This window comes from Pseudoliparis swirei, chromosome 8, assembly GCF_029220125.1.
Source record: "Pseudoliparis swirei isolate HS2019 ecotype Mariana Trench chromosome 8, NWPU_hadal_v1, whole genome shotgun sequence".
Classification (NCBI taxonomy): domain Eukaryota; kingdom Metazoa; phylum Chordata; class Actinopteri; order Perciformes; family Liparidae; genus Pseudoliparis; species Pseudoliparis swirei.
In genome coordinates this window covers 23,415,921-23,443,432 of record NC_079395.1, presented here as the reverse complement: position 1 = coordinate 23,443,432, position 27,512 = coordinate 23,415,921, and the positions used below count along the sequence as shown (strand labels likewise).

At 50.0% G+C, this 27,512-nt stretch overlaps 3 protein-coding genes across 6 annotated transcripts in view; 1 reads left to right on the top strand and 2 right to left on the bottom strand.

Moving 5' to 3' along the window:
* The window catches only part of tmem68 (transmembrane protein 68), a 15,915-nt gene extending 15,540 nt beyond the window's left edge, over window positions 1-375 (bottom strand). For all 3 annotated transcript variants that reach the window (XM_056420816.1, XM_056420814.1, XM_056420818.1), the window contains exon 1: window positions 1-375. This exon is cut by the window's left edge and continues 168 nt beyond it. The gene's annotated coding sequence lies outside the window, so the exon portion shown is untranslated.
* Window positions 376-423: 48 nt separating this feature from the next.
* On the top strand, window positions 424-16,559 carry tgs1 (trimethylguanosine synthase 1). Of its 2 annotated transcripts, none has more exons than XM_056420795.1 (15): window positions 424-669; window positions 1,173-1,240; window positions 1,316-1,431; window positions 1,554-1,632; window positions 3,056-3,136; window positions 3,577-4,053; window positions 4,136-4,256; window positions 5,010-5,096; window positions 6,702-6,870; window positions 11,730-12,021; window positions 12,214-12,384; window positions 12,451-12,597; window positions 12,671-12,887; window positions 13,081-13,159; window positions 16,009-16,559. In XM_056420795.1, the coding sequence occupies exons 1-15, from the start codon at window positions 554-556 to the stop codon at window positions 16,123-16,125; spliced, it is 2,337 nt and encodes a 778-aa protein (XP_056276770.1). In that variant the 5' UTR covers window positions 424-553; the 3' UTR covers window positions 16,126-16,559. The 2 variants fall into 2 exon arrangements, with proteins under 2 accessions (XP_056276770.1, XP_056276769.1); XM_056420794.1 differs by having other exon boundaries at window positions 1,554-1,638.
* LOC130197859 (junctophilin-1-like) overlaps window positions 3,062-27,512 on the bottom strand; it is a 70,934-nt gene continuing 46,483 nt past the window's right edge. Inside the window, exon 7 of the mRNA XM_056420805.1 lies at window positions 3,062-3,131. The gene's annotated coding sequence lies outside the window, so the exon portion shown is untranslated. The remainder of the gene's footprint in view (window positions 3,132-27,512) is intronic.

The following is a 27,512-nucleotide window of genomic DNA, read 5'->3' as shown; positions in this document are numbered from 1 at the left end:
ACACTGCCATGACGCAACACGCCGCGGTGTATTTAATGATGGCTACACTAGCACAGCATATAGGTTTTATACATATATATATTTGTTCGCTAACAAATGTCCCTTCGCTTTTTCCGGAGTGCTTTAAGTGTGACACTACGGGGTGTCGCGTACCGGGAGATAAGTTCCGCTCAATTACTTCCCGTTTGATACATACTTCAAAATAAAAGCACAACAAACAAATAAATAGTTCTGTAAAGAGAACTGTGCAGTGTGCGCTACTTTCATCCTCAAAACAGACCGATCTGCGATTTTAGTTCAATTGTATTTACTTTTATTTGTTATAAATTCGACCGTAGAGGACATTTTACATTGTGTTTATGTATATAACAAATACAACAGTAACTCCCGTATACTCCACTACCATACTCTTATTCTGAAAAGGCATGACCGGATGTAGCAGTTCATGGTCCCGGAAGTTTCCGGGATTGCGAGTGTGATCGCAGTGAACCCACGCTGCTCCTGATACAGGGTGAAGCCGGTGTTTGGACCCACCTTTGTGTGCGTGTGCGTCATGATGCTGGAGAGGAGCTGGGTGACGGTGGTGGCGGAGATCCTGTTCAGCAGGACGCGCTCCTCCTCCTCCGAGGAGGAGAGGATCCACTGCCGCTGCTCCAGAGCCTTCGTGCAGTACGTCCCTCACGTCTGGGGGGCAGTTAGTGCCCTGAGTGTGTGATGATGATGATGATGAAGAAGTTGTATCCTCTCTTTCTTTCTCTCTCGCTCTCTGTCTCTCTTTCTCTCCCCATCTCGCTCTCTCTCTGTCTCTCCATCTCTCTCTCTGACTCTCTCAATCTCGCTCTCTCTCTGTCTCTCCCTCTGTCTCTCTGGCTCTCTCCCTCTCTGTCTCTCCATCTCTCTCTCTCTGTCTCTCCCTCTCTGTCTCTCCATCTCGCTCTCTCTCTGTCTCTCCCTCTCTCTCTGTCTGGCTCTCTCTCTGTCTCTCTCTCTCTGTCTCCATCTCTCTCTCTCTCTCTGTCTCTCTCTCTCTGTCTCTCCATCTCGCTCTCTCTCTGACTCTCTCTCTCTCTCTCCCTCTCTCTGTCTGTCTGGCTCTCTCTCTGTCTCTCTCTCTCCATCTCGCTCTCTCTCTGTCTCTGTCTATCTCTCTCTCTCTCCCTCTCTCTCTGAAGGGATCGGGAGCTCTATCGCTCTGACAACCGACTGCTCCCGTTTGATGTGGCCGACACCAGAGTCCAAGGTAAGCTCCACAATGTGACGGTGTCATCAGGAAGAGAGAGAGAGCTTTTGAAACCAGTTTCCCCTCCACTCACAGAAGCAGATGATGAAGAGGAGGAAGAGGAGGAGGAGGTGTTGGATGAAGAGGCTCAGCTGATGGCCAGCATGGGTCTGCCGGTGGCCTTCCTCTGCTCCTCGGACCGGAGGAGAGCGGTAAGTGGATCCCGCCTCCCTGTGACGTCGCGTCCATCGACCTTCTACGAGATGAAGGTCACCCCTCGAGGGCCGGGGGCACTTCCTGCCGCTGACCCGGCCTGTCTTTGGTCATGTGACAGGGGAGGAGGTGCAACAGGAAGCCCGCCCAGGCCGAGTCAGCCGAAGAGGAGGAAGACGATGTCCAGGCGGACCACTCGGGTAAGAGTACCCATCAGAGCGGGCCAGAGGCCATCCATCCCATAATAACTCTGCTACAGGAGGGTCACCACCCATGGGTGCCAGAGAACTGAGGTGGACTTCGGGTCACGTAGAAAAAATCTTTCTACTGTAGAAACATCGAGAGGCAACATGTCTATGAAAACAGAGTTATGAGTCTTTACTTTTCTGCTAACATTGTGCACACTGGCCCTTTAAGAACATGGATGCTTTTTTTTCCCAAACCTTTTTTTATACTATTATTCGTATATTTTATACTATATTCATTTTCAATTGCGTTTGATTTTTATAGTCCAAATATCACGGATCACAAGATGGCCTCCGAGGGCTTCACCACGTGTCCTTAAAAAAACCTTTGACTGGGAAAATATGTTTATTATAAATACAATGAAAAGAGTTTATTACAGTCAATTTATACAAATACCAAATGTCTCATAACATCACATGAAAGGTTCTTCTTCATCATCCCCAGATTGATCCCAGGTGTGCGAGTACTCGTTCCTCCTCTTCATCGTCTGATACACTCAATTCAATTTATTTTCTACAGCCCCAAATTAAAAATTTGCCTTAAGATCATAATGACCGCCGCGACGCCTCGAGGCTGGAAACGCCCTTTTGTAAACGAGGCGCCGCCACATTTTTTATATGTGGCCCCTGACGGCTTGAAAGACATACGATCACCTTTTTTAGAAAGAAATTGAAGAAATATATCCTGCGCTATTATTTTGAAGGTTTCAAATTAAATGGATTTATGTTATAATATTAGAGAAATGTTCTTATCTACATTATTCTTTACGCTCCAATAATCAAATGCAAAGAGAGTTATTACCTTCGCATTGAAAATGCAGAAGGTTATGTTTTGATCGGCGTGTATTTATTTATTTATTTGTATGCGTGTTCCTCGCATAACTAAAAAAGTATTAAACCGAATCGCATGAAATTGGGTGGGATGATTGGTTATTATCCGGGGAAAATTTGATTAGATTTTAGGATCGATCGGGTCAAAGGTCAAGGTCCAGGTCATGAAAAGGTCAACATCTTCTTTTTACCATAGCACGGTAAATTTTTATCCAATTGGCAACTAATGCCAACATGTTCATAATTCAATGCCCCATCTTGTGATATGCGAAGGTATGCGCTCTACCGAGTGCCCGTTCTAGTTTAACAATGTGTTTGAGTAGTTTATAGAGTGTTTCAGGTACACCGGCCCTTTAAGAGGCGGCCATGATGCCGATGTGGCCCACAGTGACCATGAGTAGATCTGTTCTAGAGCGCCTAGCCACACTTTACCTTGTACTGGCCTTCTTCCTGTTGTCTTCATTCACGATTTCAATGGTATTTATTTCTGCACATTATTATTATTATCGTCAGTGTTATTTGACGCTGTCCTGTGATGTTCCCCTAGTGGGTGTGGAGGTAGCGTGTGATCCACCGGAGGAGGAAGGACCAGGAGGGACCGCCGCCGCCGGCTGGGAGGCCTACTGGGGTAAAAGAGAACATGCACACGGATAAACTATATCACAAATATGCTCTACCGGTCAGAACACCTCATGTCTCTTCAGGAAATACTTCACTTTTAAGTTTATACTGTCCTCCTTTGTTCACGCCGTTTTCTTTCCATTATAAGAGCAATAAACGACTTCCTGCAGCACACTGCGGTCCTCATGAAGCTTCAGAGGGTGTAGTAACAGCGTGCTGCCACACGGCTTCAGACACACAGTAATCAACTCAAGTGGAGACACCTGGAGGAGTTTCATGAACCTCCAGAACAGCTGCACGTCGTTAACCCTTAATTACTTGTGCTCTGAACAAGACCTTTCTATATAACTCTGAAATGTACTTTATGTTTCACTTCTTGGTGACCGAGCCTGTGGTGTCGCCGTCGTGCCGTGGAGCTAACGGCTGGTGTCCTCTGCCGTCCTGCAGCTCAGCAGGGAGCCGCTCTGCTGTGGAGCCGCTGGCTGGAGGCGCACCCAGAGACTGACCCAGGGTCAGCCGCCGCGCTCTGGGACCGGCACGCCGCCGAGACCTACGCCTGCTACTGGGAGCAGTACTGCTACTGGTCGGCACAGGGCTGGACCACCGGGGGGGGAGGAGGAGAGGAAGGGGGCAACGAGACGCTCCCATTGGACGAGAGGGAGGGGCTTCCCGGGGCTGAGAGCCAAGGAGGGGAGGCTCCTCACGACGACGCCGTGCAGGAGTTAAAGGATCTGCTCGGACAGAAGTGCACGCTGGACGCCGGGGGGGGGCGTGCGAGCGACTCGGAGGCGGAGCAACGGCGCGGGGGCGTGGCCGAGGGAGCCGGGGGCGTGGCCGGGGGAGATCCACGCGGCTCCGACCCGCCTTCCGACGGGGGCGGCGATCGCAAGAGACCCGCCTCCTCCTCGCGGCGGGACGGCGCGGGTAGGCGACGGGTGCACGCGGCGGTCGACAGGTGCATTCTGGGTGAGTCGCTCTGCTGAATATCTCGTGTGTTTGGACTCAGACTCCCAGCAGGCCGCGGGGCCCCCGCCCCGACGGGATGAACCGCCAAGCGGAGGAAGCCGTGACGACCATGATGAAGAGGACGGACCTCCAGCAGGAGGAGGGGCCAGAGTCAAACGCAGGCGAGTCGTGTTGCGTGTGCGTCTCACGGGCCGCGCCCCTAAACACGCCCCTGAACACGCCCCTGAAGAAGCCCCTTAACACGCCCCTGAACACGCCCCGGGTCGGGTTTTGTCCTCCTGGGATGGAACCACATGTTTAGACGGATTCTAGAGCTGCGTTCACACCAAAAGAGAAACAATTTTTGGCGTCGCCCAAAACGCGTGAGTTTACTCGCTCGACCGTTCTCCGTGTTCACGCCATGAGCGTCGAGACGCTCCGTGAGGGGCGGGGCTTATCGCCGTGTCTCGTCTCCGTAAAGACCGTTATCATCTCCTTCATCCACCAGAATAACTCACCACTAGTTCTGCTTTATACTTGTTGTGGACGTCCCACACACTGACGCCCTCGTGTTTGGGTTCATGACATTAATATATATATATATATATATACATAACGCTCCAAACGCTCCGCCCGGGAAAATATCGCGTCTATCGCAGCCACACGCGTCTGTACCTTGACTTTTCATGGGATTCGGTCGTTTTTCTTTTGGTGAGAACGCAGCTTAACGCACCTTTAGGCTGTGAGCCGAGCACCTGCATCACAGGTGTTCTCCTGTGTGTTGTTGGTCATCGTGGCCCTGAAGGGGAAGCGAGCGGATCTTATTTCTTGATCTTTAGTCAATGAGTTTACGACGTCTCAAAAGAAGCAAAACGTGTTTCACTAATAAAGATCAAATCAAGAAGAGAACAATAACTCTCATAATGTGTCTGCAGCCATGAGCTGGACGTGGAGGAGAGCCCACAGCTGAGCCCCGAGGAGGCCTGGAGCCGCCTGGGCCTCAGGCACAACCCGGACCCCACGTGAGTCTGTGTGTGTGTGTGTGTTGTTGTGTGTGTATGTGTGTGTGTGTGTGTGTTGGTGTGGTTTGATGTGTGTGTTGTTGTGTATGTATGTGTGTGTTGTTATGTGTGTGTTGTTGTGTGTGTATGTGTCTGTGTCTGTGTATGTGTGTTGGTGTGGTTTAATGTCTGTTGTTGTGTATGTCTGTGTGTGTGTGTAGTATTTAGTGTCTTTATTTCCTGAATACCAGCAGGAACACTGCCTCTCTCTCTTTCTCTCTACTCATTCTGTATATTTGTGAACACAGTCGGTAGCGAGTGAACATGATTTAATATCGTTTTAGTCTTCGAGTTCCTACGAGTGTGGTGTTGATTTTGGATATCGTCCGGCGATGTTTGAACCGGTGTGTGTGTGTATCGGTGTGTGTGTGTGTGTGTGTGTGTGTGTATACGGTGTGTGTGTGTATACGGTGTGTGTGTGCGTGTGTGTGTATACGGTGTGTGTGTGTATACGGTGTGTGTGTATACGGTGTGTGTGTGTGTGTGTATGTGTGTGTATCGGTGTGTGTATACGGTGTGTGTGTGTGTATACGGTGTGTGTGTGCGTGTGTGTGTATACGGTGTGTGTGTGTGTGTATACGGTGTGTGTGTGTATACGGTGTGTGTGTATACGGTGTGTGTGTATACGGTGTGTATGTGTGTATACGGTGTGTGTGTATACGGTGTGTGTGTGTATACGGTGTGTGTGTGTGTGTGTGTATACGGTGTGTGTGTATACGGTGTGTGTGTGTATACGGTGTGTGTGTGTGTATACGGTGTGTGTGTGTGTGTGTATACGTGTGTGTGTGTATACGTGTGTGTGTGTATACGTGTGTGTATACGTGTGTGTATGTGTGTGTATACGTGTGTGTGTGTATACGTGTGTGTGTGTGTATACGTGTGTGTGTGTGTATACGGTGTGTATGTGTGTATACGGTGTGTGTGTATACGGTGTGCGTGTGTGTGTGTATACGGTGTGTGTGTGTATACGGTGTGTGTGTGTGTATACGGTGTGTGTATACGTGTGTGTATACGGTGTGTGTGTGTATATGGTGTGTGTGTGTATACGGTGTGTGTGTGTGTGTGTGTGTGTGTGTGTGTGTGTATACGTGTTTGTATATGTGTGTGTGTATATACGTGTGTGTGTATACGTGTGTGTGTGTGTGTGTGTGTGTATACGTGTGTGTGTGTGTGTGTATACGTGTGTGTGTGTATACGTGTGTGTGTGTATACGTGTGTGTGTGTATAGTGTGTGTGTATAGTGTGTGTGTGTATACGTGTGTGTGTATACGGTGTGTGTATACGGTGTGTGTGTATACGGTGTGTGTGTATACGGTGTGCGTGTGTGTGTGTGTATACGGTGTGTGTGTATACGGTGTGTGTGTGTATACGGTGTGTGTGTGTGTGTGTGTATACGTGTGTGTATACGGTGTGTGTGTGTATACGGTGTGTGTGTGTATACGGTGTGTGTGTGTGTATACGGTGTGTGTGTGTGTGTGTGTGTGTATACGGTGTGTGTGTGTGTGTGTGTGTGTGTGTGTATACGGTGCTGGTGACTGTCTCTTTAAGGCGTTGTGCGTGTCTCAGGTTCCGCAGCGTGTTGAGCTTCAGAAGCGGAGAGACGCCTCCGAGGCGGCGCTGGACCAAGAGAGCCATCGGCAAACACACCCGCTTCACAGGCCACGCCCCCACCGGCCACGCCCCCACAGGCCACGCCCCCACCGGCCACGCCCCCACCGGCTCCGCCCTCTCCAAGGTAGCTCCTGTGAGACTCGTCAATACGCAACTTCATCAACCGTCTGTGAACATGAACCTCCTCTTCATCACTTCCAGAACTTCAAGTTACTGAGAGAGACTTTTCACTTTGAGCCTCGATGGGGGTCTGGGCCCCGGGGCCCGCTAGAGACCCTCTAGTCTCTGGAGTCTGGTGATGGGGGTCTGGGCCCCGGGGCCCACTAGAGACCCTCTAGTCTCTGGAGTCTGGTGATGGGGGTCTGGGCCCGGGGCCCTAGAGACCCTCTAGTCTCTGGAGTCTGGTGATGGGGTCTGGGCCTGGGCCCGCTAGAGACCCTCTAGTCTCTGGAGTCTGGTGATGGGGGTCTGGGCCCCGGGGCCCCCTAGAGACCCTCTAGTCTCTGGAGTCTGGTGATGGGGGTCTGGGCCCCGGGGCCCACTAGAGACCCTCTAGTCTCTGGAGTCTGGTGATGGGGGTCTGGGCCCCGGGGCCCGCTAGAGACCCTCTAGTCTCTGGAGTCTGGTGATGGGGTCTGGGCCCGGGGCCGCTAGAGACCCTCTAGTCTCTGGAGTCTGGTGATGGGGTCTGGGCCTGGGCCGCTAGAGACCCTCTAGTCTCTGGAGTCTGGTGATGGGGTCTGGGCCTGGGGCCGCTAGAGACCCTCTAGTCTCTGGAGTCTGGTGATGGGGTCTGGGCCCCGGGGCCTAGAGACCCTCTAGTCTCTGGAGTCTGGTGATGGGGGTCTGGGCCCCGGGGCCCGCTAGAGACCCTCTAGTCTCTGGAGTCTGGTGATGGGGTCTGGGCCCTGGGCCCGCTAGAGACCCTCTAGTCTCTGGAGTCTGGTGATGGGGGTCTGGGCCCCGGGGCCCGCTAGAGACCCTCTAGTCTCTGGAGTCTGGTGATGGGGGTCTGGGCCCCGGGGCCCACTAGAGACCCTCTAGTCTCTGGAGTCTGGTGATGGGGTCTGGGCCTGGGGCCCCTAGAGACCCTCTAGTCTCTGGAGTCTGGTGATGGGGTCTGGGCCCGGGGCCCCTAGAGACCCTCTAGTCTCTGGAGTCTGGTGATGGGGTCTGGGCCGGGGCCCACGAGAGACCCTCTAGTCTCTGGAGTCTGGTGATGGGGGTCTGGGCCCCGGGGCCCACTAGAGACCCTCTAGTCGCTGGAGTCTGGTGATGGGGGTCTGGGCCCCGGGGCCCGCTAGAGACCCTCTAGTTTCTGGAGTCTGGTGATGGGGGTCTGGGCCCCGGGGCCCGCTAGAGACCCTCTAGTCTCTGGAGTCTGGTGATGGGGGTCTGGGCCCCGGGGCCCACTAGAGACCCTCTAGTCTCTGGAGTCTGGTGATGGGGGTCTGGGCCCCGGGGCCCGCTAGAGACCCTCTAGTCTCTGGAGTCTGGTGATGGGGGTCTGGGCCCCGGGGCCCGCTAGAGACCCTCTAGTCTCTGGAGTCTGGTGATGGGGGTCTGGGCCCGGGGCCCCTAGAGACCCTCTAGTCTCTGGAGTCTGGTGATGGGGGTCTGGGCCCCGGGGCCCACGAGAGACCCTCTAGTCTCTGGAGTCTGGTGATGGGGGTCTGGGCCCCGGGGCCCGCTAGAGACCCTCTAGTCTCTGGAGTCTGGTGATGGGGGTCTGGGCCCCGGGGCCCGCTAGAGACCCTCTAGTCTCTGGAGTCTGGTGATGGGGGTCTGGGCCCCGGGGCCCACTAGAGACCCTCTAGTCTCTGGAGTCTGGTGATGGGGGTCTGGGCCCCGGGGCCCCCTAGAGACCCTCTAGTCTCTGGAGTCTGGTGATGGGGGTCTGGGCCCCGGGGCCCACGAGAGACCCTCTAGTCTCTGGAGTCTGGTGATGGGGGTCTGGGCCCCGGGGCCCACTAGAGACCCTCTAGTCGCTGGAGTCTGGTGATGGGGGTCTGGGCCCCGGGGCCCACTAGAGACCCTCTAGTCTCTGGAGTCTGGTGATGGGGGTCTGGGCCCCGGGGCCCAGAGACCCTCTAGGCTCTGGAGTCTGGTGATGGGGTCTGGGCCTGGGGCCCCTAGAGACCCTCTAGTCTCTGGAGTCTGGTGATGGGGTCTGGGCCCTGGGGCCCCGAGAGACCCTCTAGTCTCTGGAGTCTGGTGATGGGGTCTGGGCCTGGGCCCCTAGAGACCCTCTAGTCTCTGGAGTCTGGTGATGGGGTCTGGGCCGGGGCCCCTAGAGACCCTCTAGTCTCTGGAGTCTGGTGATGGGGTCTGGGCCCTGGGCCCACTAGAGCCCCTCTAGTCTCTGGAGTCTGGTGATGGGGGTCTGGGCCCCGGGGCCCACTAGAGACCCTCTAGTCTCTGGAGTCTGGTGATGGGGGTCTGGGCCCCGGGGCCCACTAGAGACCCTCTAGTCTCTGGAGTCTGGTGATGGGGTCTGGGCCCCGGGCCCACTAGAGACCCTCTAGTCTCTGGAGTCTGGTGATGGGGTCTGGGCCTGGGCCCCTAGAGACCCTCTAGGCTCTGGAGTCTGGTGATGGGGTCTGGGCCGGGGCCCCTAGAGACCCTCTAGTCTCTGGAGTCTGGTGATGGGGGTCTGGGCCCCGGGGCCCCCTAGAGACCCTCTAGTCTCTGGAGTCTGGTGATGGGGGTCTGGGCCCCGGGGCCCACGAGAGACCCTCTAGTCTCTGGAGTCTGGTGATGGGGGTCTGGGCCCCGGGGCCCGCTAGAGACCCTCTAGTCTCTGGAGTCTGGTGATGGGGGTCTGGGCCTGGGGCCCACTAGAGACCCTCTAGTCTCTGGAGTCTGGTGATGGGGTCTGGGCCCGGGCCCACGAGAGACCCTCTAGTCTCTGGAGTCTGGTGATGGGGGTCTGGGCCCCGGGGCCCACTAGAGACCCTCTAGTCGCTGGAGTCTGGTGATGGGGGTCTGGGCCCCGGGGCCCACGAGAGACCCTCTAGTCTCTGGAGTCTGGTGATGGGGGTCTGGGCCCCGGGGCCCACGAGAGACCCTCTAGTCTCTGGAGTCTGGTGATGGGGGTCTGGGCCCCGGGGCCCACTAGAGACCCTCTAGTCTCTGGAGTCTGGTGATGGGGTCTGGGCCCCGGGGCCCACTAGAGACCCTCTAGTCTCTGGAGTCTGGTGATGGGGGTCTGGGCCCCGGGGCCCACTAGAGACCCTCTAGTCTCTGGAGTCTGGTGATGGGGGTCTGGGCCCCGGGGCCCACTAGGGACCCTCTAGTCTCTGGAGTCTGGTGATGGGGGTCTGGGCCCCGGGGCCCACTAGAGACCCTCTAGTCTCTGGAGTCTGGTGATGGGGGTCTGGGCCCCGGGGCCCACGAGAGACCCTCTAGTCTCTGGAGTCTGGTGATGGGGGTCTGGGTCTCGGGGCCCACGAGACCCTCTAGTCTCTGGAGTCTGGTGATGGGGGTCTGGGCCCCGGGGCCCACTAGAGACCCTCTAGTCTCTGGAGTCTGGTGATGGGGGTCTGGGCCCCGGGGCCCACTAGAGACCCTCTAGTCTCTGGAGTCTGGTGATGGGGGTCTGGGCCCCAGGGCCCACGAGAGACCCTCTAGTCTCTGGAGTCTGGTGATGGGGGTCTGGGCCCCGGGCCCACTAGAGACCCTCTAGTCTCTGGAGTCTGGTGATGGGGGTCTGGGCCCCGGGGCCCACTAGAGACCCTCTAGTCTCTGGAGTCTGGTGATGGGGGTCTGGGCCCCGGGGCCCACGAGAGACCCTCTAGTCTCTGGAGTCTGGTGATGGGGGTCTGGGCCCCGGGGCCCACGAGAGACCCTCTAGTCCCTGGAGTCTGGTGATGGGGGTCTGGGCCCCGGGGCCCACTAGAGACCCTCTAGTCCCTGGAGTCTGGTGATGGGGGTCTGGGCCCGGGGCCCACTAGAGACCCTCTAGTCGCTGGAGTCTGGTGATGGGGGTCTGGGCCCCGGGGCCCACGAGAGACCTTCTAGTCTCTGGTTCTGGTGGGTGTGTGTAGATTATGAAGTTCTTTTATTACCTTCGCATTGAAAATGCCGGAAGGTTATGTTTTGATCGCCGTGTATTTATTTATTTATTTATTTATTTATTTATTTATTTATTCGCAAAACTCAAAAAGTATTGAACCGAATCACATGAAATTTGGTGGGATGATTGTTTATTATCCGGGGACCAGTTGATTAGATTTTGGGATCGATCGGGTCAAAGGTCAAAGGTCATGAACAGGTCAAAATCTTCGCAGAACTCAAAAGTATTGAACCGAATCGCATGAAATTTGGTGGGATGATTGTTTATTATCCGGGGACCAGTTGATTAGATTTTGGGATCGATCGGGTCAAAGGTCAAAGGTCATGAACAGGTCAAAATCTTTCGCAGAACTCAAAAAGTATTGAACCGAATCGCATGAAATTTGGTGGGATGATTGTTTATTATCCGGGGACCAGTTGACTAGATTTTGGAATCGATCGGGTCAAAGGTCAAGGTCAAAGGTCATGAACAGGTCAAAATGTTCTTGAATCGCATGAAATTTGGTGGGATGATTGGTTATTATCCGGGGACCATTTGATTAGATTTTGGGATCAATCGGGTCAAAGGTCAAGGTCATGAACAGGTCAAAATCTTCTTTTTACCAGCGTCAATTTCTATCCAATTGGCAGCTCATGCCAACATGTTCATAGTTCAATGCCCAATCTTGTGATATGTGAAGGTATGCGCTCTCTCTCCCTCCCTCCATCCCTCTTCATCTCTCTCTCTCTCTCCATCTCTCCCTCCATCTCTCTCTCGCTCTCTCCCCCCCTCTCTCTCCCTCCTGTCTCTCTCTCTCTTTCCATCTCTCTCTCTCTCCCCCCCCCCCTCATGGGTTCACGGGGTCAGAAGGTGATCTCAGGTCATCTCAGGTTTCTATTGATTGAATAATGGAGACGTTTGTTTCACAGGTGAAAACCTTCCTGGAACAGAAGCAGAGAGAGAGGCAGGAGGTGGGAGGAGCGGGGGAGGAGCCAGAGGACGGGCCTCCGGTTCTGGAGGAAGTGATGGGAGAGGAAGAGGAGGAGAAGAGGAGGAAGATGACGGAGCCTGCAGAGGATGGAGGAGGTTCTTCTTCTCTGAGACACCTTCCCTCTGGGACTGAGGAGGAGGAAGAGGAGGAGGAGGAGCAGCCTGGCAGACAGTTAACATGTCTAGAAATTCCTGACTCCCACATGTCTGAGGCACCTGAAGGCACCACGGGTACGTAACACCCAGATGGTTCCAACAGCATCCTGAAGCAGAGGGAGCCCTCTGATGTGTGTGTGTGTGTGTGTGTGTGTGTGTGTGTGTGTGTGTGTGTGTGTGTGTGTGTGTGTGTGTGTGTGTGTGTGTGTGTGTGTGTGTGTGTGTGTGTGTGTGTGTGTGTGTGTGTGTGTGTGTGTGTGTGTATAGAGTTCAGTGGGAGAAAGGTAAAGAAACCAAAGAACAGGAGGAAGGGCGGTCGAGGGAGGCGGAGCCAGCCGGTTCCAGCTGAGATGGCATCAGAACCCGAGCTGGCGAAGTACTGGGCCCAGCGGTACCGCCTGTTCTCCCGCTTCGACGAGGGCGTGCGTCTGGACCGCGGTGCGTGGCGCTCCGTCCCGTCGCCCCCCCCCCCCCCCCGGTTCTGATGGCTGCGTGTGTTTTCAGAGGGCTGGTTCTCCGTCACCCCGGAGCGGATCGCCGAGCACATCGCGCTGCGGGTGGAGCGCAGCTTCCCCGAGGCCCGGCTGGTCGTCGACGCCTTCTGTGGCGTTGGAGGCAACGCCATCCAGTTCGCCCTCGCCGGAAAGAGAGGTAAGCCCCGCCCACTGGTGCCGGGAGACGCCCCCGCGGACCGGTATCCATCGGCTCCGTTCCCCTCCCTCAGTTCTGGCCGTGGACATCGACCCGGTGCGGTTGGACCTGGCCCGGCACAACGCCACGGTCTACGGTGTCGCCGACCGGATCGACTTTGTGCGAGGAGACTTCCTGCAGCTGGCGCCCCGTCTCCGTGGCGACGTGGTGTTCCTGTCCCCGCCGTGGGGGGGGCCGGACTACCTGACGGCCGAGGTGTTTGACATCAGGACCATGATGCAGCCCGAGGGATATCCTTCTGGCACCGCCATGTTGTTGTTGTTGTTGTTGACATCCAGTCTCTCCTCATCAACATGGACAGATCGTCCTGAATGAACCTGTTTCTATACGCTGGGATCTAAACACAAGACTTCCTCCTCTTCTTCATTGTGAGCTTGTTGTTGTTGACATCACTAATTGTTTTTCCTCCTTAATGTTTCTCACCTTTGAGATCTTCCGTCTGGCCAAACTCATATCAGACAACATTGTGTACTTCCTGCCTCGCAACGCTGACATGGACCAGGTGTGTTTGTGTCTCTGTGTGTGTCTGTGTGAAACATTTGAAAACATTGAAATATATATATTTATTTATATATAAATATATATTTATTTATATCTGTATATATTTATATATATATTAGGGCTGTCAATCGATTTAAAAAAATTAACGAATTAATCGCACATTTTGAAATTCATTAATCGCAATTAAAAGTTAAAAGTTCATTCTTTTTAAAGACCAAACTTCACACAGAGCTGTGTTTTCAAAGAGGCTCCTACCTATAAAGTGCCAGCGAGGTATTTAATATTGTGGATGATAAATTGTTTCTTCAGTGAAACATCCAGATTAGTAAAAAATATATATATATTGAGACCCCATTGGTCCTGTCATCTTTACCACTAAACAGCAGAACCAGTGGCCTTGGGAACTGACTGACATTCACATATGTCACGTTAACCCTCTGGAGGCTGGGGGCATTTTATACATTTTACAACAACAACAAAATTCACCTTTTAAAGGCGTTTGCATATGACACATACACACGTGTGTTCTACATCAAACATTCCAGAACAATCTCAGCTCTATTCAATGAGGCTCATTGTCCTCGCGCCGTGTTCTCTGCTCTCTGACTGACAGGCTGCTAATGAGCCTCACCTGTGAGGTGGGAGGTCCTTTGTGATTTACTGAGTGTTCATTGGTTGTTTTTTCCCCAAAATGTTGACAGACAAACGGATTGACAAATCACGTTGAAGGTTTCGTGTGACGAGTTCTTTCCGCGCCGCGTCACTCGACACGTCGCCCCTCCGTTCCTCTGAGTATCAGAGGGGGAGACGGGAGGAAGGAGGAGCAGGAGGAAACCCGACTGATTCATCCACGAGTTTAAACTGATTTCTGCTCCTTATTTTCGCGGAGAAATAATTGTTTTAAAAGCGGAAACAGTGTTAAACCGTACTGCCGCGGTTTGACACTCGGTTTGAGTGTAAAAACTTCAACGAACACCGGAAGTAAACAAAGTTGCGTTAATTGCGTTAAAATATTTTAGTGCGTTAACGCGGCCAAATTAATCGCATAGGTTAACGCGTTAACGCTGACAGCCCTAATATATATGTATTTATATATATGTATTTATAAAAAAATATATAGGTATATATATTTATTTATATATTCAATTCCAGGGTTTTTCCTGGGTCAAAATGGGTCTTCGGTGCTCCCCAAAAATATTGTTGCCGTGCTACGCGCGCACGGTCTCTATTTCTGTGTCACCGTAATTAGCAAGCATCTATGTATTTTTTTTGCTTTTTTCCCCATAAATAATGGAGGCATTGCTTGAGGAAATCATTTTGCTAAAATAGATAGGCTAATAGATTGACAATTAGAGATGCACCGATCAGGTTTTTTGGTGCCGATCACTGAAATCAGTATCTGCCAATCCGATAATACCGATCACGGTGTCGATTGAAGCATTCTATTCATTGTGTAGCATTATTGCCTAGGACTATGAGGAAATACAAATATAAAGCACCTCAAACATTAAAGAAATTACAGATTTCTTTAAACATTTAGGACTTTTACTTTGAAAAATGTCCAAATTGATACATTAAAATTGATTGATTGCTATTGTAGGTGATTTCAGATATGTATGGAACACATCTGCATTATTCATTTCCTGGAACTCTTGGGGAAATCCATTTACAGGACTTTGTTTAACATACAAAAGTCTGACTTATTTTTATCAACTCTTCCTTGGTACAGTAATTTTTTTTTAATGTGAGCATAATTTAAGCTAAATCTCAGAAACGATCTCTAAAGATACTAAATCAGTTCATTGTTTACTTTTATATGCTAGTGTATGATTTGTTGACATCTTATTTTGAAAAACGGATGTTTCACGTGGTTCTTTCCGCTAACTTTGCAAAACCGGATGTTGTCACATAAATCCTTCCGCTAACTTTATCAAAACCCTCGCGCGCTCCCGATAGAATGCGTTTACCGTGAACATCAGTCTCTCAGACATGTGAGAGTCGGCTGAGTCGACCCAGAGATTCAACTCGGGGGACGGGGACGCCGCTCGGTGGTGAGGATCCCCTCTGACCTCTCACTCTGCAGGGCGCATTTACTCCGATGCGCGGCGATTGAAACGTCTCTGATAGTTCTCGCAGATTTTATGTCATCTGATCGGCCGTTTTGAGAACGCCGATCAAAACCGATAATGGGAATATCAGCCGATATGGATCGACGCCGATCAGATCGGTGCATCCCTATTGACAATACAGGTGTATTGGTGCAGGTCGGGCTGTTGAGTGATCAGCAGCTGGCCGCTCTGGCCATTCACCTCACTGTTGCGTATTGATCAGACAAGAAGACACGCTTATTAACTCGATTACTATTGATCAAAACAGAACGAGGGTTCGGCTGTAGCCGACTTGAAACATACTATTGAGAACATATTCGCTGACATGCACGTGATGAACAGTTTTTGGTTTTTTCCATCGCAGACTTTTTTTTGCCTTAGGCGCTCGGGAAAACGGCGTAGGCGCGCGCCCAAATTTTCTCTATGAAGGAAAAACCCTGAATTCAGTTTATTTGTATAGCCCATTTTCACAAATTACAAATTTGTCTGAGTGCTTTACAATCTGTAATATATATATATATATTTTAAAATTATATATATATATGTTTATGAATATTTATATATATATTTATAAATATAATATATTTATATATGAATATATATATATACGTCAATGTTTTCAAATGTGTGTGTATATATATATATATAATGGTTCCTAACACCTTCACATTGCGGGAGGTTCAGGGACTCTTTCCTGTGTCCGACTCATTGATTTAAAATGAATCCCACTTCATTTCCTCAGATCGCCTCCCTGGCCGGGGCGGGGGGGCGGGTGGAGGTGGAGCAGAACATGCTCAACAACAAGCTGAAGACGCTCACCGCCTACTTCGGCAGCCTGATGAAGACCGACGGGGAATAAAGGACCAGGAAGAGTTTCTTCTTCTTCTTCTTCCACCTGGACTTGTTCTCCATGTCGTCAGCTTGTTCTTCTGTTTGAGTTCCATGACGGTTCGTTTGCTCACAGCGTGTCGCCCCGTGTGACCCAACCATCTACTTATCATAGTGTTCTATGTTGTGAAGTGTTTCTGAGTTTTGTGTTCCACAGAGTTAAAGTGGAGTTGGCGACCTCTAGTGGTGATGTAGCGGAATGGTCTGTTCAAAGACACATATTTAAATGTTCTGCTGGTTTTGAGTATTTTTAATTATATTACATAGTTATTCAGATATTTCCCCATGAATGCGACACAATGGCCCTTTTTAAGTTGACACTGAGAAAAGACAGGGTTTTTACAAATAACATTGTACTTGTGTTATTATTGTTCTTAAAGCTAATAAATATTTTTTCACATTGTTGATTGTTGTCATCTTTTGTTTTTGATGGAAAATATTACACATTTAATTCGAAAACCAACAGATCTCTCACTCCATCAGACCCCTCCTCCCTCACCTACCTGCTCCACCAGGCCCCTCCTCCCTCACCTACCTGCTTCACCAGGCCCCTCCTCCCTCACCTACCTGCTCCACCAGGCCCCTCCTCCCTCACCGACCTGCTCCACCAGGCCCCTCCTCCCTCACCTACCTGCTCCACCAGGCCCCTCCTCCCTCACCTACCTGCTCCACCAGGCCCCTCCTCCCTCACCTACCTGCTCCACCAGGCCCCTCCTCCCTCACCGACCTGCTCCACCAGGCCCCTCCTCCCTCACCGACCTGCTCCACCAGGCCCCTCCTCCCTCACCGACCTGCTCCATCAGGCCCCTCCTCCCTCACCTACCTGCTCCACCAGGCCCCTCCTCCCTCACCTACCTGCTCCACCAGGCCCCTCCTCCCTCACCTACCTGCTCCACCAGGCCCCTCCTCCCTCACCTACCTGCTCCACCAGGCCCCTCCTCCCTCACCTACCTGCTCCACCAGGCCCCTCCTCCCTCACCTACCTGCTCCATCAGGCCCCTCCTCCCTCACCTACCTGCTCCACCAGGCCCCTCCTCCCTCACCTACCTGCTCCACCAGGCCCCTCCTCCCTCACCTACCTGCTCCACCAGGCCCCTCCTCCCTCACCTACCTGCTCCACCAGGCCCCTCCTCCCTCACCTACCTGCTCCACCAGGCCCCTCCTCCCTCACCGACCTGCTCCACCAGGCCCCTCCTCCCTCACCTACCTGCTCCACCAGGCCCCTCCTCCCTCACCTACCTGCTCCACCAGACCCCTCCTCCCTCACCGACCTGCTCCACCAGGCCCCTCCTCCCTCACCTACCTGCTCCACCAGGCCCCTCCTCCCTCACCTACCTGCTCCACCAGGCCCCTCCTCCCTCACCTACCTGCTCCACCAGGCCCTCCTCCCTCACCTACCTGCTCCACCAGGCCCCTCCTCCCTCACCGACCTGCTCCACCAGGCCCCTCCTCCCTCACCGACCTGCTCCACCAGGCCCCTCCTCCCTCACCGACCTGCTCCACCAGGCCCCTCCTCCCTCACCGACCTGCTCCATCAGGCCCCTCCTCCCTCACCTACCTGCTCCACCAGGCCCCTCCTCCCTCACCTACCTGCTCCACCAGGCCCCTCCTCCCTCACCGACCTGCTCCACCAGGCCCCTCCTCCCTCACCTACCTGCTCCACCAGGCCCCTCCTCCCTCACCTACCTGCTCCACCAGACCCCTCCTCCCTCACCGACCTGCTCCACCAGGCCCTCCTCCCTCACCTACCTGCTCCACCAGGCCCCTCCTCCCTCACCTACCTGCTCCACCAGGCCCCTCCTCCCTCACCTACCTGCTCCACCAGGCCCCTCCTCCCTCACCGACCTGCTCCACCAGGCCCCTCCTCCCTCACCTACCTGCTCCACCAGGCCCCTCCTCCCTCACCGACCTGCTCCACCAGGCCCCTCCTCCCTCACCTACCTGCTCCACCAGGCCCCTCCTCCCTCACCGACCTGCTCCACCAGGCCCCTCCTCCCTCACCTACCTGCTCCACCAGGCCCCTCCTCCCTCACCGACCTGCTCCACCAGGCCCCTCCTCCCTCACCGACCTGCTCCACCAGGCCCCTCCTCCCTCACCGACCTGCTCCATCAGGCCCCTCCTCCCTCACCGACCTGCTCCACCAGGCCCCTCCTCCCTCACCTACCTGCTCCACCAGGCCCCTCCTCCCTCACCGACCTGCTCCACCAGGCCCCTCCTCCCTCACCTACCTGCTCCACCAGGCCCCTCCTCCCTCACCCACCTGCTCCATCAGGCCCCTCCTCCCTCACCTACCTGCTCCACCACTCTTTTATGATGATTTTGAACGTTTCTAAAGTGTCTTTGTGTCTATAAAAAGCGCTGTATGATTATTATTAATATAATTATTACATTAACTGAGGAAGTCTTGTTTCAGTTTGTTTCGTCAGCCACCAGAGAGCAACACCTCCACCCTGAGCCTCTCTCCACTTCATGTATTCATGGTGTGGATAATAATCTGGGGATGGTCTCGAGCTCCGCCTCCAGACGGTTCCTTAAGTTCCAGTGGAGAACCTCAATGACCCCATTGGGAGTAAATGTGTATAAAATGATACAAAAAATGTCTAAAACCCAAGAGATGAAAAGATGATCATAATTTTGATTTGTTATCATTGTTCTTTCCTGTTTCCAGTCACATGATCCATCGGCAGCCTCTCAGACGTCTCCACTTCATGGCTCCTCATCTCTTTGATGACTGATGGGAGTTTGACATCGTGACACCTGTCGCCATCTTGTTTGGCGCTCTTTAATACGTCATAACGGCCACACACACACACGAGGAACACACACACCAACACACTCCGCTAGACAGCCTCCCCTGATGATGACATGTTGGAGCGCCTGACGACAGGACGGAGGGAGAAAGGATGTTTAAGACGGGGGAAAGCTGTTAATCTATTCGTGCAGAACTCTTTTATAAATAAAGTTATGGGGGGGGCACCATCAGCTGCTCACTGCTGTCATTCATTAAGACCTCCGAGCTCCAGATATGATTACTCTCCTCAGGATCAGCAAGACACCAAGGGAGTGTTCGAGTGTGTGTGTGTGTGTGTGTGGAAGCCGCTGCCTGCAGGAAGCAATAATACTCCCATAATCATTCAATACGAGCACACTGATATACAGGACTGTCTCAGAAAATTAGAATATTGTGATAAAGTTCTTTATTTTCTGTAATGCAATTAAAAAAACAAAAATGTCATGCATTCTGGATTCATTACAAATCAACTGAAATATTGCAAGCTTTTATTTTAATAATATTTATGATTTACAGCACAGAAAACTCTAAAATCCTATCTCATAAAATTTTAATATTTCCTCAGACCAAGTAAAAAAAGATTTATAACAGCTGAGTGTTTGTCAAGCTCAGGAAACCCTTGCACCCTTGTTTCGAGTTAATTAGACAATTCAAGTGATTTGTTTAATACCCTACTAGTATACTTTTTCATGATATTCTAATATTTAGAGATAGGATATTTGAGTTTTCTTAAGCCATAATCAGCAATAAATCAGAATAAAAGGCTTGCAATATTTCAGTTGATTTGTAATGAATCCAGAATGCATGACATTTTTGTTCTTTTAATTGCATTACAGAAAATAAAGAACTTCATCACAATATTCTAATTTTCTGAGACAGTCCTGTATATAATATATATATAGAAATATATATCTTCAAATATATATGTATATATGTAAATATATATATATTATATATTTATATATATAAATATATATTTATTAATCTATAAATATATATTTATATATGTATTTATATATATATATATTTATATAGATATATATTTTAATATACATATATATATATATATTCAATATGGTTCAATAAATAAATGGTGCAATAGAGATATGAAGGAATATAGATTCATACATAAGTCAATGTAGTTCAATAAAGAATAAATAAAACCAAAAAATGAGTTTTTTTATTGGATAACTAACACTCGCTGATCGTTGCCTTGTTCTGATTCTTTGCGACTTCATAATAATACAAGCGATGGAAGAAAAAATTGTTATGAAATAAAAGTTCAATATTTTTAGTGACGTCAAGCCAGGAGACTTCTATTTGACCAAAGAGGCAAATATTGTTGTGGGGGTCCACGCAAGTAAGGATTGCGTCTTAATTTAAAAACATATGTGAAATAAAAACTAAAATAAACAAGCAAAAAAACAACCACTATGAATGCACAACAACAATAGAGCTGGTTTTTGACAACAACAACAGCTTATTGGTAGATAGTCTGTTTAATGTCAAACTCAAACCATCCTGGCTTCTTATTAACTGTATCTGTTTTATTTGATAACCTTTTTCTTCCATTATCCAAAACAAAATAAAAAATGTATAAAATTTCGGAGCCAGGCGGCATTTCTAGAACTCACTCGGCCGCCAGACATTTATTAAATTAAATGTGACACAGTGATGAAAACATATCGTTTGATGATTAGCTTTTCGACAGAATTCTAAAAATCAACAACATGTTCACCGACTTTCAGAAGCTCTGCGGCTGAAGAGTCCTCATTGAGGATACACTGAGCTCCTCTCTCCTCTCCTCTCTCCTTATGGACGCTTAGGATACACTGAGCTCCTCTCTCCTCTCCTCTCTCCTTATGGACGCTTAGGATACACTGAGCTCCTCTCTCCTCTCCTTATGGATGCTTAGGATACACTGAGCTCCTCTCTCCTCTCCTTATGGATGTTTAGGATACACTGAGCTCCTCTCTCCTCTCCTCTCTCCTTATGGACACTTAGGATACACTGAGCTCCTCTCTCCTTATGGACGTTTAGGATACACTGAGCTCCTCTCTCCTCTCCTCCCTCCTTATGAACGTTTAGGATACACTGAGCTCCTCTCTCCTCTCCTCTCTCCTTATGGACGTTTAGGATACACTGAGCTCCTCTCTCCTCTCTCCTTATGGACGTTTAGGATACACTGAGCTCTCTCCTCTCCTCTCTCCTTATGGACACTTAGGATACACTGAGCTCCTCTCTCCTCTCCTCTCTCCTTATGGACACTTAGGATACACTGAGCTCCTCTCTCCTCTCCTCTCTCCTTTTGGACGTTTAGGATACACTGAGCTCCTCTCTCCTCTCCTCTCTCCTTATGGACGTTTAGGATACACTGAGCTCCTCTCTCCTCTCTCCTTATGGACGCTTAGGATACACTGAGCTCCTCTCTCCTCTCTCCTTATGGACGTTTAGGATACACTGAGCTCCTCTCTCCTCTCCTCTCTCCTTATGGACACTTAGGATACACTGAGCTCCTCTCTCCTCTCTCCTTTTGGACGTTTAGGATACACTGAGCTCCTCTCTCCTCTCCTCTCTCCTTATGGACGTTTAGGATACACTGAGCTCCTCTCTCCTCTCTCCTTATGGACGTTTAGGATACACTGAGCTCCTCTCTCCTCCTCTCTCCTTATGGACGTTTAGGATACACTGAGCTCCTCTCTCCTCTCCTCTCTCCTTATGGACGTTTAGGATACACTGAGCTCCTCTCTCCTCTCCTCTCTCCTTATGGACACTTAGGATACACTGAGCTCCTCTCCTCTCTCCTCTCCTTATGGACGCTTAGGATACACTGAGCACCTCTCTCCTCTCCTCTCTCCTTATGGACGTTTAGGATACACTGAGCTCCTCTCTCCTCTCCTCTCTCCTTATGGACGTTTAGGATACACTGAGCTCCTCTCTCTCCTCTCTCCTTTTGGACGCTTAGGATACACTGAGCACCTCTCCTCTCCTCTCTCCTTATGGACGTTTAGGATACACTGAGCTCCTCTCTCCTCTCTCTCCTTATGGACGCTTAGGATACACTGAGCTCCTCTCCTCTCCTCTCTCCTTATGGACGTTTAGGATACACTGAGCCCTCTCCTCTCCTCTCTCCTTATGGACGCTTAGGATACACTGATCTCCTCTCCTCTCCTCTCTCCTTATGGACGCTTAGGATACACTGAGCTCCTCTCCTCTCCTCTCTCCTTATGGATGCTTAGGATACACTGAGCTCCTCTCTCCTCTCTCCTTATGGATGTTTAGGATACACTGAGCACCTCTCTCCTCTCCTCTCTCCTTATGGACGCTTAGGATACACTGAGCTCCTCTCCTCTCCTCTCTCCTTATGGACGCTTAGGATACACTGAGCTCCTCTCTCCTCTCCTCTCTCCTTATGGACGTTTAGGATACACTGAGCTCCTCTCTCCTCTCCTCTCTCCTTATGGATGAATGATAGGCTGTTATGGACAATGAGCCCATACCAGCCTATCAGGGGCCACTAGCAGGTTCAGATTAGATACCATGGCGTACAATCACAATTGAAAAAAAGAAGAATATATATATGTGTAAGGAATAAAATCCTATGAATACAATCTAAATGATTTATTTGATGCTTAAATTGCATCCTCTGTAATTCTGTTGTTTCATATGGATACAAAAGCCCTCGTTGTTTATTAATTCTCTTGGCCGGCCGTAGACGTGGCTTAATTGCTCCAACTTTGTATTTATACCATTAACACTATCGTTCAACAGTTTGAGATCACCCGGACAGTTTCGTTTTTACAGCTTCTCTCAGCAGCATAACTGTTTTCAGCTGCGCTCACATAAAAAGGGTTTTCAAGGGTTTTCTACCCCTCCGTTAGTCTTCTAAGGCGATAAAACAATGTACCGCTAGAACACTGGAGATGGGCCTCTACACACCTCTGTAGAGACTTCATTAACACCAGAGAATAGTCACTTACACATTGACTATGTAGAGAGAGTAATGGTATCTTCATTGATAAAAACAGGGCTTTTACTTTGAAAAATAAGGACCCATAACTTTCTAGCGGTAGTGTATATCAGGCCTCTGCAGTCTAAATGTACAGGGTACCTTGGAGTGGAAGCTCGTCCCTCTCCCAAAGCTTCCTGCTCGTGGGCATCAGTCTCCAGGCAGCCCAGCAGCTGACGGCCATCACAACTATTTCGGTCTCGTCAGAGCTCGGCAAACGTTCACACTTTAGTTGCGATAGAGCAATGCATGCTGGGGGGCCAGATCGACTCCGGCAGCGGGGACGCCCCCTCTCATTGTCTCGCCGCTCGGACTGCGATCGCAAGGATTACACGTTTATGACATTGTACGTGAACACGATGCCGGCCGTAAACGGCCTCTCGCTCTCGCCGGGTGAGTAAGTGGAAAGCAAAGAACACACGGACACAGGACGTGAAATGTAAACCTGCTTTTTAATCCATCGATATTAAAAACACATTGGCAAAAAAACTAAACAAATGCCATGTTAAAATAACCGATAACAACATGCGCTCCGCATCACCGGCGACAGCCGAGGCGATCCGTCGAGGCAAATATTCAAAATACAGTCAAGAACAGTTTTTTTTAGAAATAGAAAAGAAGGCTCTCAAAATGCCTCAAAAACCAAATACAATGTACAGCCATGAACATCCTCTGAACAGAAGGACAATGAAAGGTTGTCGCTTTCATTTCAGATCTCAGCCAGAAGAGACGACTGTACGTGGACTAAAGGTTCCTCCAGTTAGTCACGGACAAGAAGAACCCAGCTCCAACAAACTGCTCTCCATACGTTCACCACCAAGTTTGCTGCCACACGCAGAAAAATAAAGGTTCTAAAATGGTTCTCTAAAAGGCTTTGTGGTTCTACGAAGAACAATCACCTACTGAAGAACCATTTTTTCGTTTGAGGCACCATTATTGGTTCTTTGAAGAACTCTTTAACCCTTGTGTTGCCTTCGGGTCATTATGACCCGATTCAATATTTAACCCTCGTGTCGCCTTCGGGTCAATTTGACCCGATTCAATGTTTAATGTCGGTGTTTTTTCGGGAGTCAACAAACAAACATAAAGTACCTCACACTTAAACTTGGAAAACAATATTAATTCTAATAATTTTCTGGAGATTTTAATAGCTGGGGTCATATTGACCTCAAGGGTAAAATATGTTAGTAAATATAAAGGTAACAGGAGGGTTAAACATTGAATCGGGTCATATTGACCCGAAGGCGACAGGAGGGTGAAACATTGAATCGGGTCAAATTGACCCGAAGGCAACACAAGGGTTAAGGACATGGTTCTTTAAAGAACCCTGGTTTGAAAGGTTCTTTGTGGAACCAAACATGTTGCCTTAGAGACCCAACTTTTGAAGGTTCTTTCAGATACCTTTCTATGTTCTTTTAAGAACTATTTAAGGTCATGGTTCTTTTTGTTTGAAAGGTTTTTTGTGGAACCAGAAATGGTGCATTAAAGAACCATTTGTTGAAGGTTCTCTGAGACACCTTTACAGGTTATTTGAAGAACTCTTTAAGGAAAAGGTTCTTTAAAGAACCCTGCTTTGAAAGGTTCTCTGATACACCTTTATAGGTTCTTTGAATAACTATTTAAGGACATGGTTCTTTTAAAAACCCTGGTTTGAAAGGTTCTTTGTGGAACCAGAAATGGTTCTTCTATGACATTTCTCTGAAAATACATTTTCGGTTCCAGGACCTTCATGGTTCTGTACCCTAGAGTACAGAACAACATTCCTGACACTTCCGAGACTCCCTCCCTTGCTCTTCCTCGATAAACACCATTGGTTCCAGACTTGTCTCTTTGGTCTTCTCTCTAGTTGAGTTCTCTCCCCTTGTCTCCTCTCCTAGGATCACACCAGAGTAAAGCGTGGTATTTTCCTCTGGCTGAAAACTGGACAACACCCACACGACAAAACCACCAACGTCTTACTGGTGAGGTACGCGTGTTGGGGTTCCCTTGGGGATGAGCGGATGACGATCCCCAACACGAGCGACCGCTCGGGCTGAAGATAGCGCCGCATTACAAAAACACGGGACCCGGGTCTGTTTGGAGACGAACCAGACTCCCTCAACGCTGCAGATCAGTGGGAGGACCCCAGCGTTTAGTCTGTAGCGGCAACGAGACGGAACGCGAGGTGGAACCTTGTGGATGTTCCCACACTTTGACAATGCGTTTGCTGGAGAGTGGGACTGACGCAGCTTGGAGAGCAGACGTGTTCTCAGTCTCCAGTCGTCAAATACAGCAGCTCGGTCAGCGTGTCCGGCATTCATCGTGCGGCCGGGTGATAGATTCTGATCAGGGGTGATCTGATCTCGGACCAGCCTAAAGTCTGCACGGGGAAGGGGTCAGGGTGCATGGATTGCCCCCCACGGGACGGGTATTCATGTCCCATGTCAAACCAAAAAGACGAGACCCCTGAGCCCAAAGGAGAGAAGGGAGGCGTGGTCGAATAAACGTCTCTCGTCGTAGCTTTTAACTACGTAACGAACAGACTCATTTTAAACTAAACCGCAATCTTTCAAAACTCTAACCAGATTAAATCTAAACCAACGATTTCTCTGTGAATTTCTTTTTCCAGAGACATGTTAGAGGGGGGCAGGTAGCGCCGCCGTATTTAATAATAATATACACTTTTATGACCGGTTGGGAGATCGAACAGCTGTCTCACCTGTGAACCTTCTACTTTAACACTTGACTCACTTCACCTTACTACGTCCAACATCTGGAAATCCATCGTCTACTAATCACAATAGCCCCGTTCATACAGAGCCACACACTGAAGCACTGCAGGTTGGCTTTCCACACCACGGTCTGCACGTGCTCTCAGAACTTCGTTGCTTCTATCCACTGAACTCCTTTTCAACACCAACAAACAAGACAGAGTTCCTCGTTCATAAAACATGTATTTACATACTCATATGATAGTATCCAAATGCTCCTTCTTACTTCATGGCTTTTTTATATCATTCATCTGTTGAAGGGTCACCTCTTAGTGACATGTCCCTGCCTGGCTTTGATGAACAGCTGGTACTGAGAATGATCAAGGATATCTACAATGATCACCAACACTTTAATCAGATTTATAATATTGAAGGAAATAAAGATTTGGAATAAGCTCCAATAAACCATATTTTGAAAATATTCTCCATGTATCACATGGTATTTAAGACCTCATGTAACATTCCTAACCCTTGTGTATCATGGGGGGGGGGGGGTCCAGCCTGCCTTAAAGAATGATTTGCTTGGACACACACTGTTTACATAATCAACTAAATGTACATATTTGTTGATGTATGTCACTACATACAGTTCCACAAATGTCTAAATGTCTAACGGATATCACTGGGTAGTCTTTGGTGAGAGTTTCGGAGATATTGACACTATTATAACGAGCCTGTTGATATGATATGTACGGCTGTGTTATCGAAAGAACAAGATGAAGCCATTTCCCTGCAGATAGTGGAGGGCACTAAATTCCCAGTGATGGAATGAAGAAGACGCATGTCAGTGGTATTTCTGATCAACTCCCTGTCCGTCAAATTCTGACCCTTGCCCAGAGACCCTCGGCCAGTGATCCTCGGCTAGTGACGCTGGGCTAGTGACCCTCAGCCAGTGATCTTCGACCAGTGACCCTTGACCAGTGACCCTTGGCCAGTGACCCTTGACCAGTGACCCTTGACCAGTGACGCTTGGCCAGTGACCCTTGCCCAGTGACCCTTGCCCACAGACCCTTGGGCAGTGATTCTTGGGCAGTGACCCTCGGCCAGTGACGCTGGGCCAGTGACCCTCGGCCAGTTACGCTGGGCCAGTGACCCTCGGCCAGTGACGCTGGGCCAGTGACCCTCGGCCAGTTACGCTGGGCCAGTGACCCTCGGCCAGTGACCCTCGACCAGTGACGCTTGGCCAGTGACCCTCGGCATCTGATACCAACGCACAGAATCCCCCTTTAGTGGCTTTCTACGGACTCCAATCTGAACCCATCCTCGTCATTCTTGAGTTATTATAAAAAGAACAAAAACAACTGCATGAGGGGAAGGTTGGATGGGTCAAACCAACATATGACTTTCACCCAGGGGTCCGTTGTCCATGTCCCGTGTCAAACTCACTGTTGATTTTGCTACGTAGCAAAAGATCCATAACAAATGTACATATTTACGTCAGAGCGCATCGATGTACTTTAACTTCTGCAATCCACTCAACTCTTTCTGTCTGACTGAATACTTTATATTAATAATATTTTACTCTGACGTCCCAACTAACAACAACATATCTGCATGCTAAACTAGGCATCACATTATAAGAACAATAAGTTACCCGAACTCCAGAAGGAGTTAGGGTACATTTAAGACAATGTTTTTTCAAGAGTTCAAATATTCCAGCGAATCCAAATGCACAAGTATGGTCAACACGGTCTTTTGTGTTAGGAGTGGTTGATTTCAAATGGGCGATAACTTCATTTTCAATCAACCACTCACACACCGGCAGCTTTGAATATATGAAAAACATCTTAAAAAACACAACATAGTT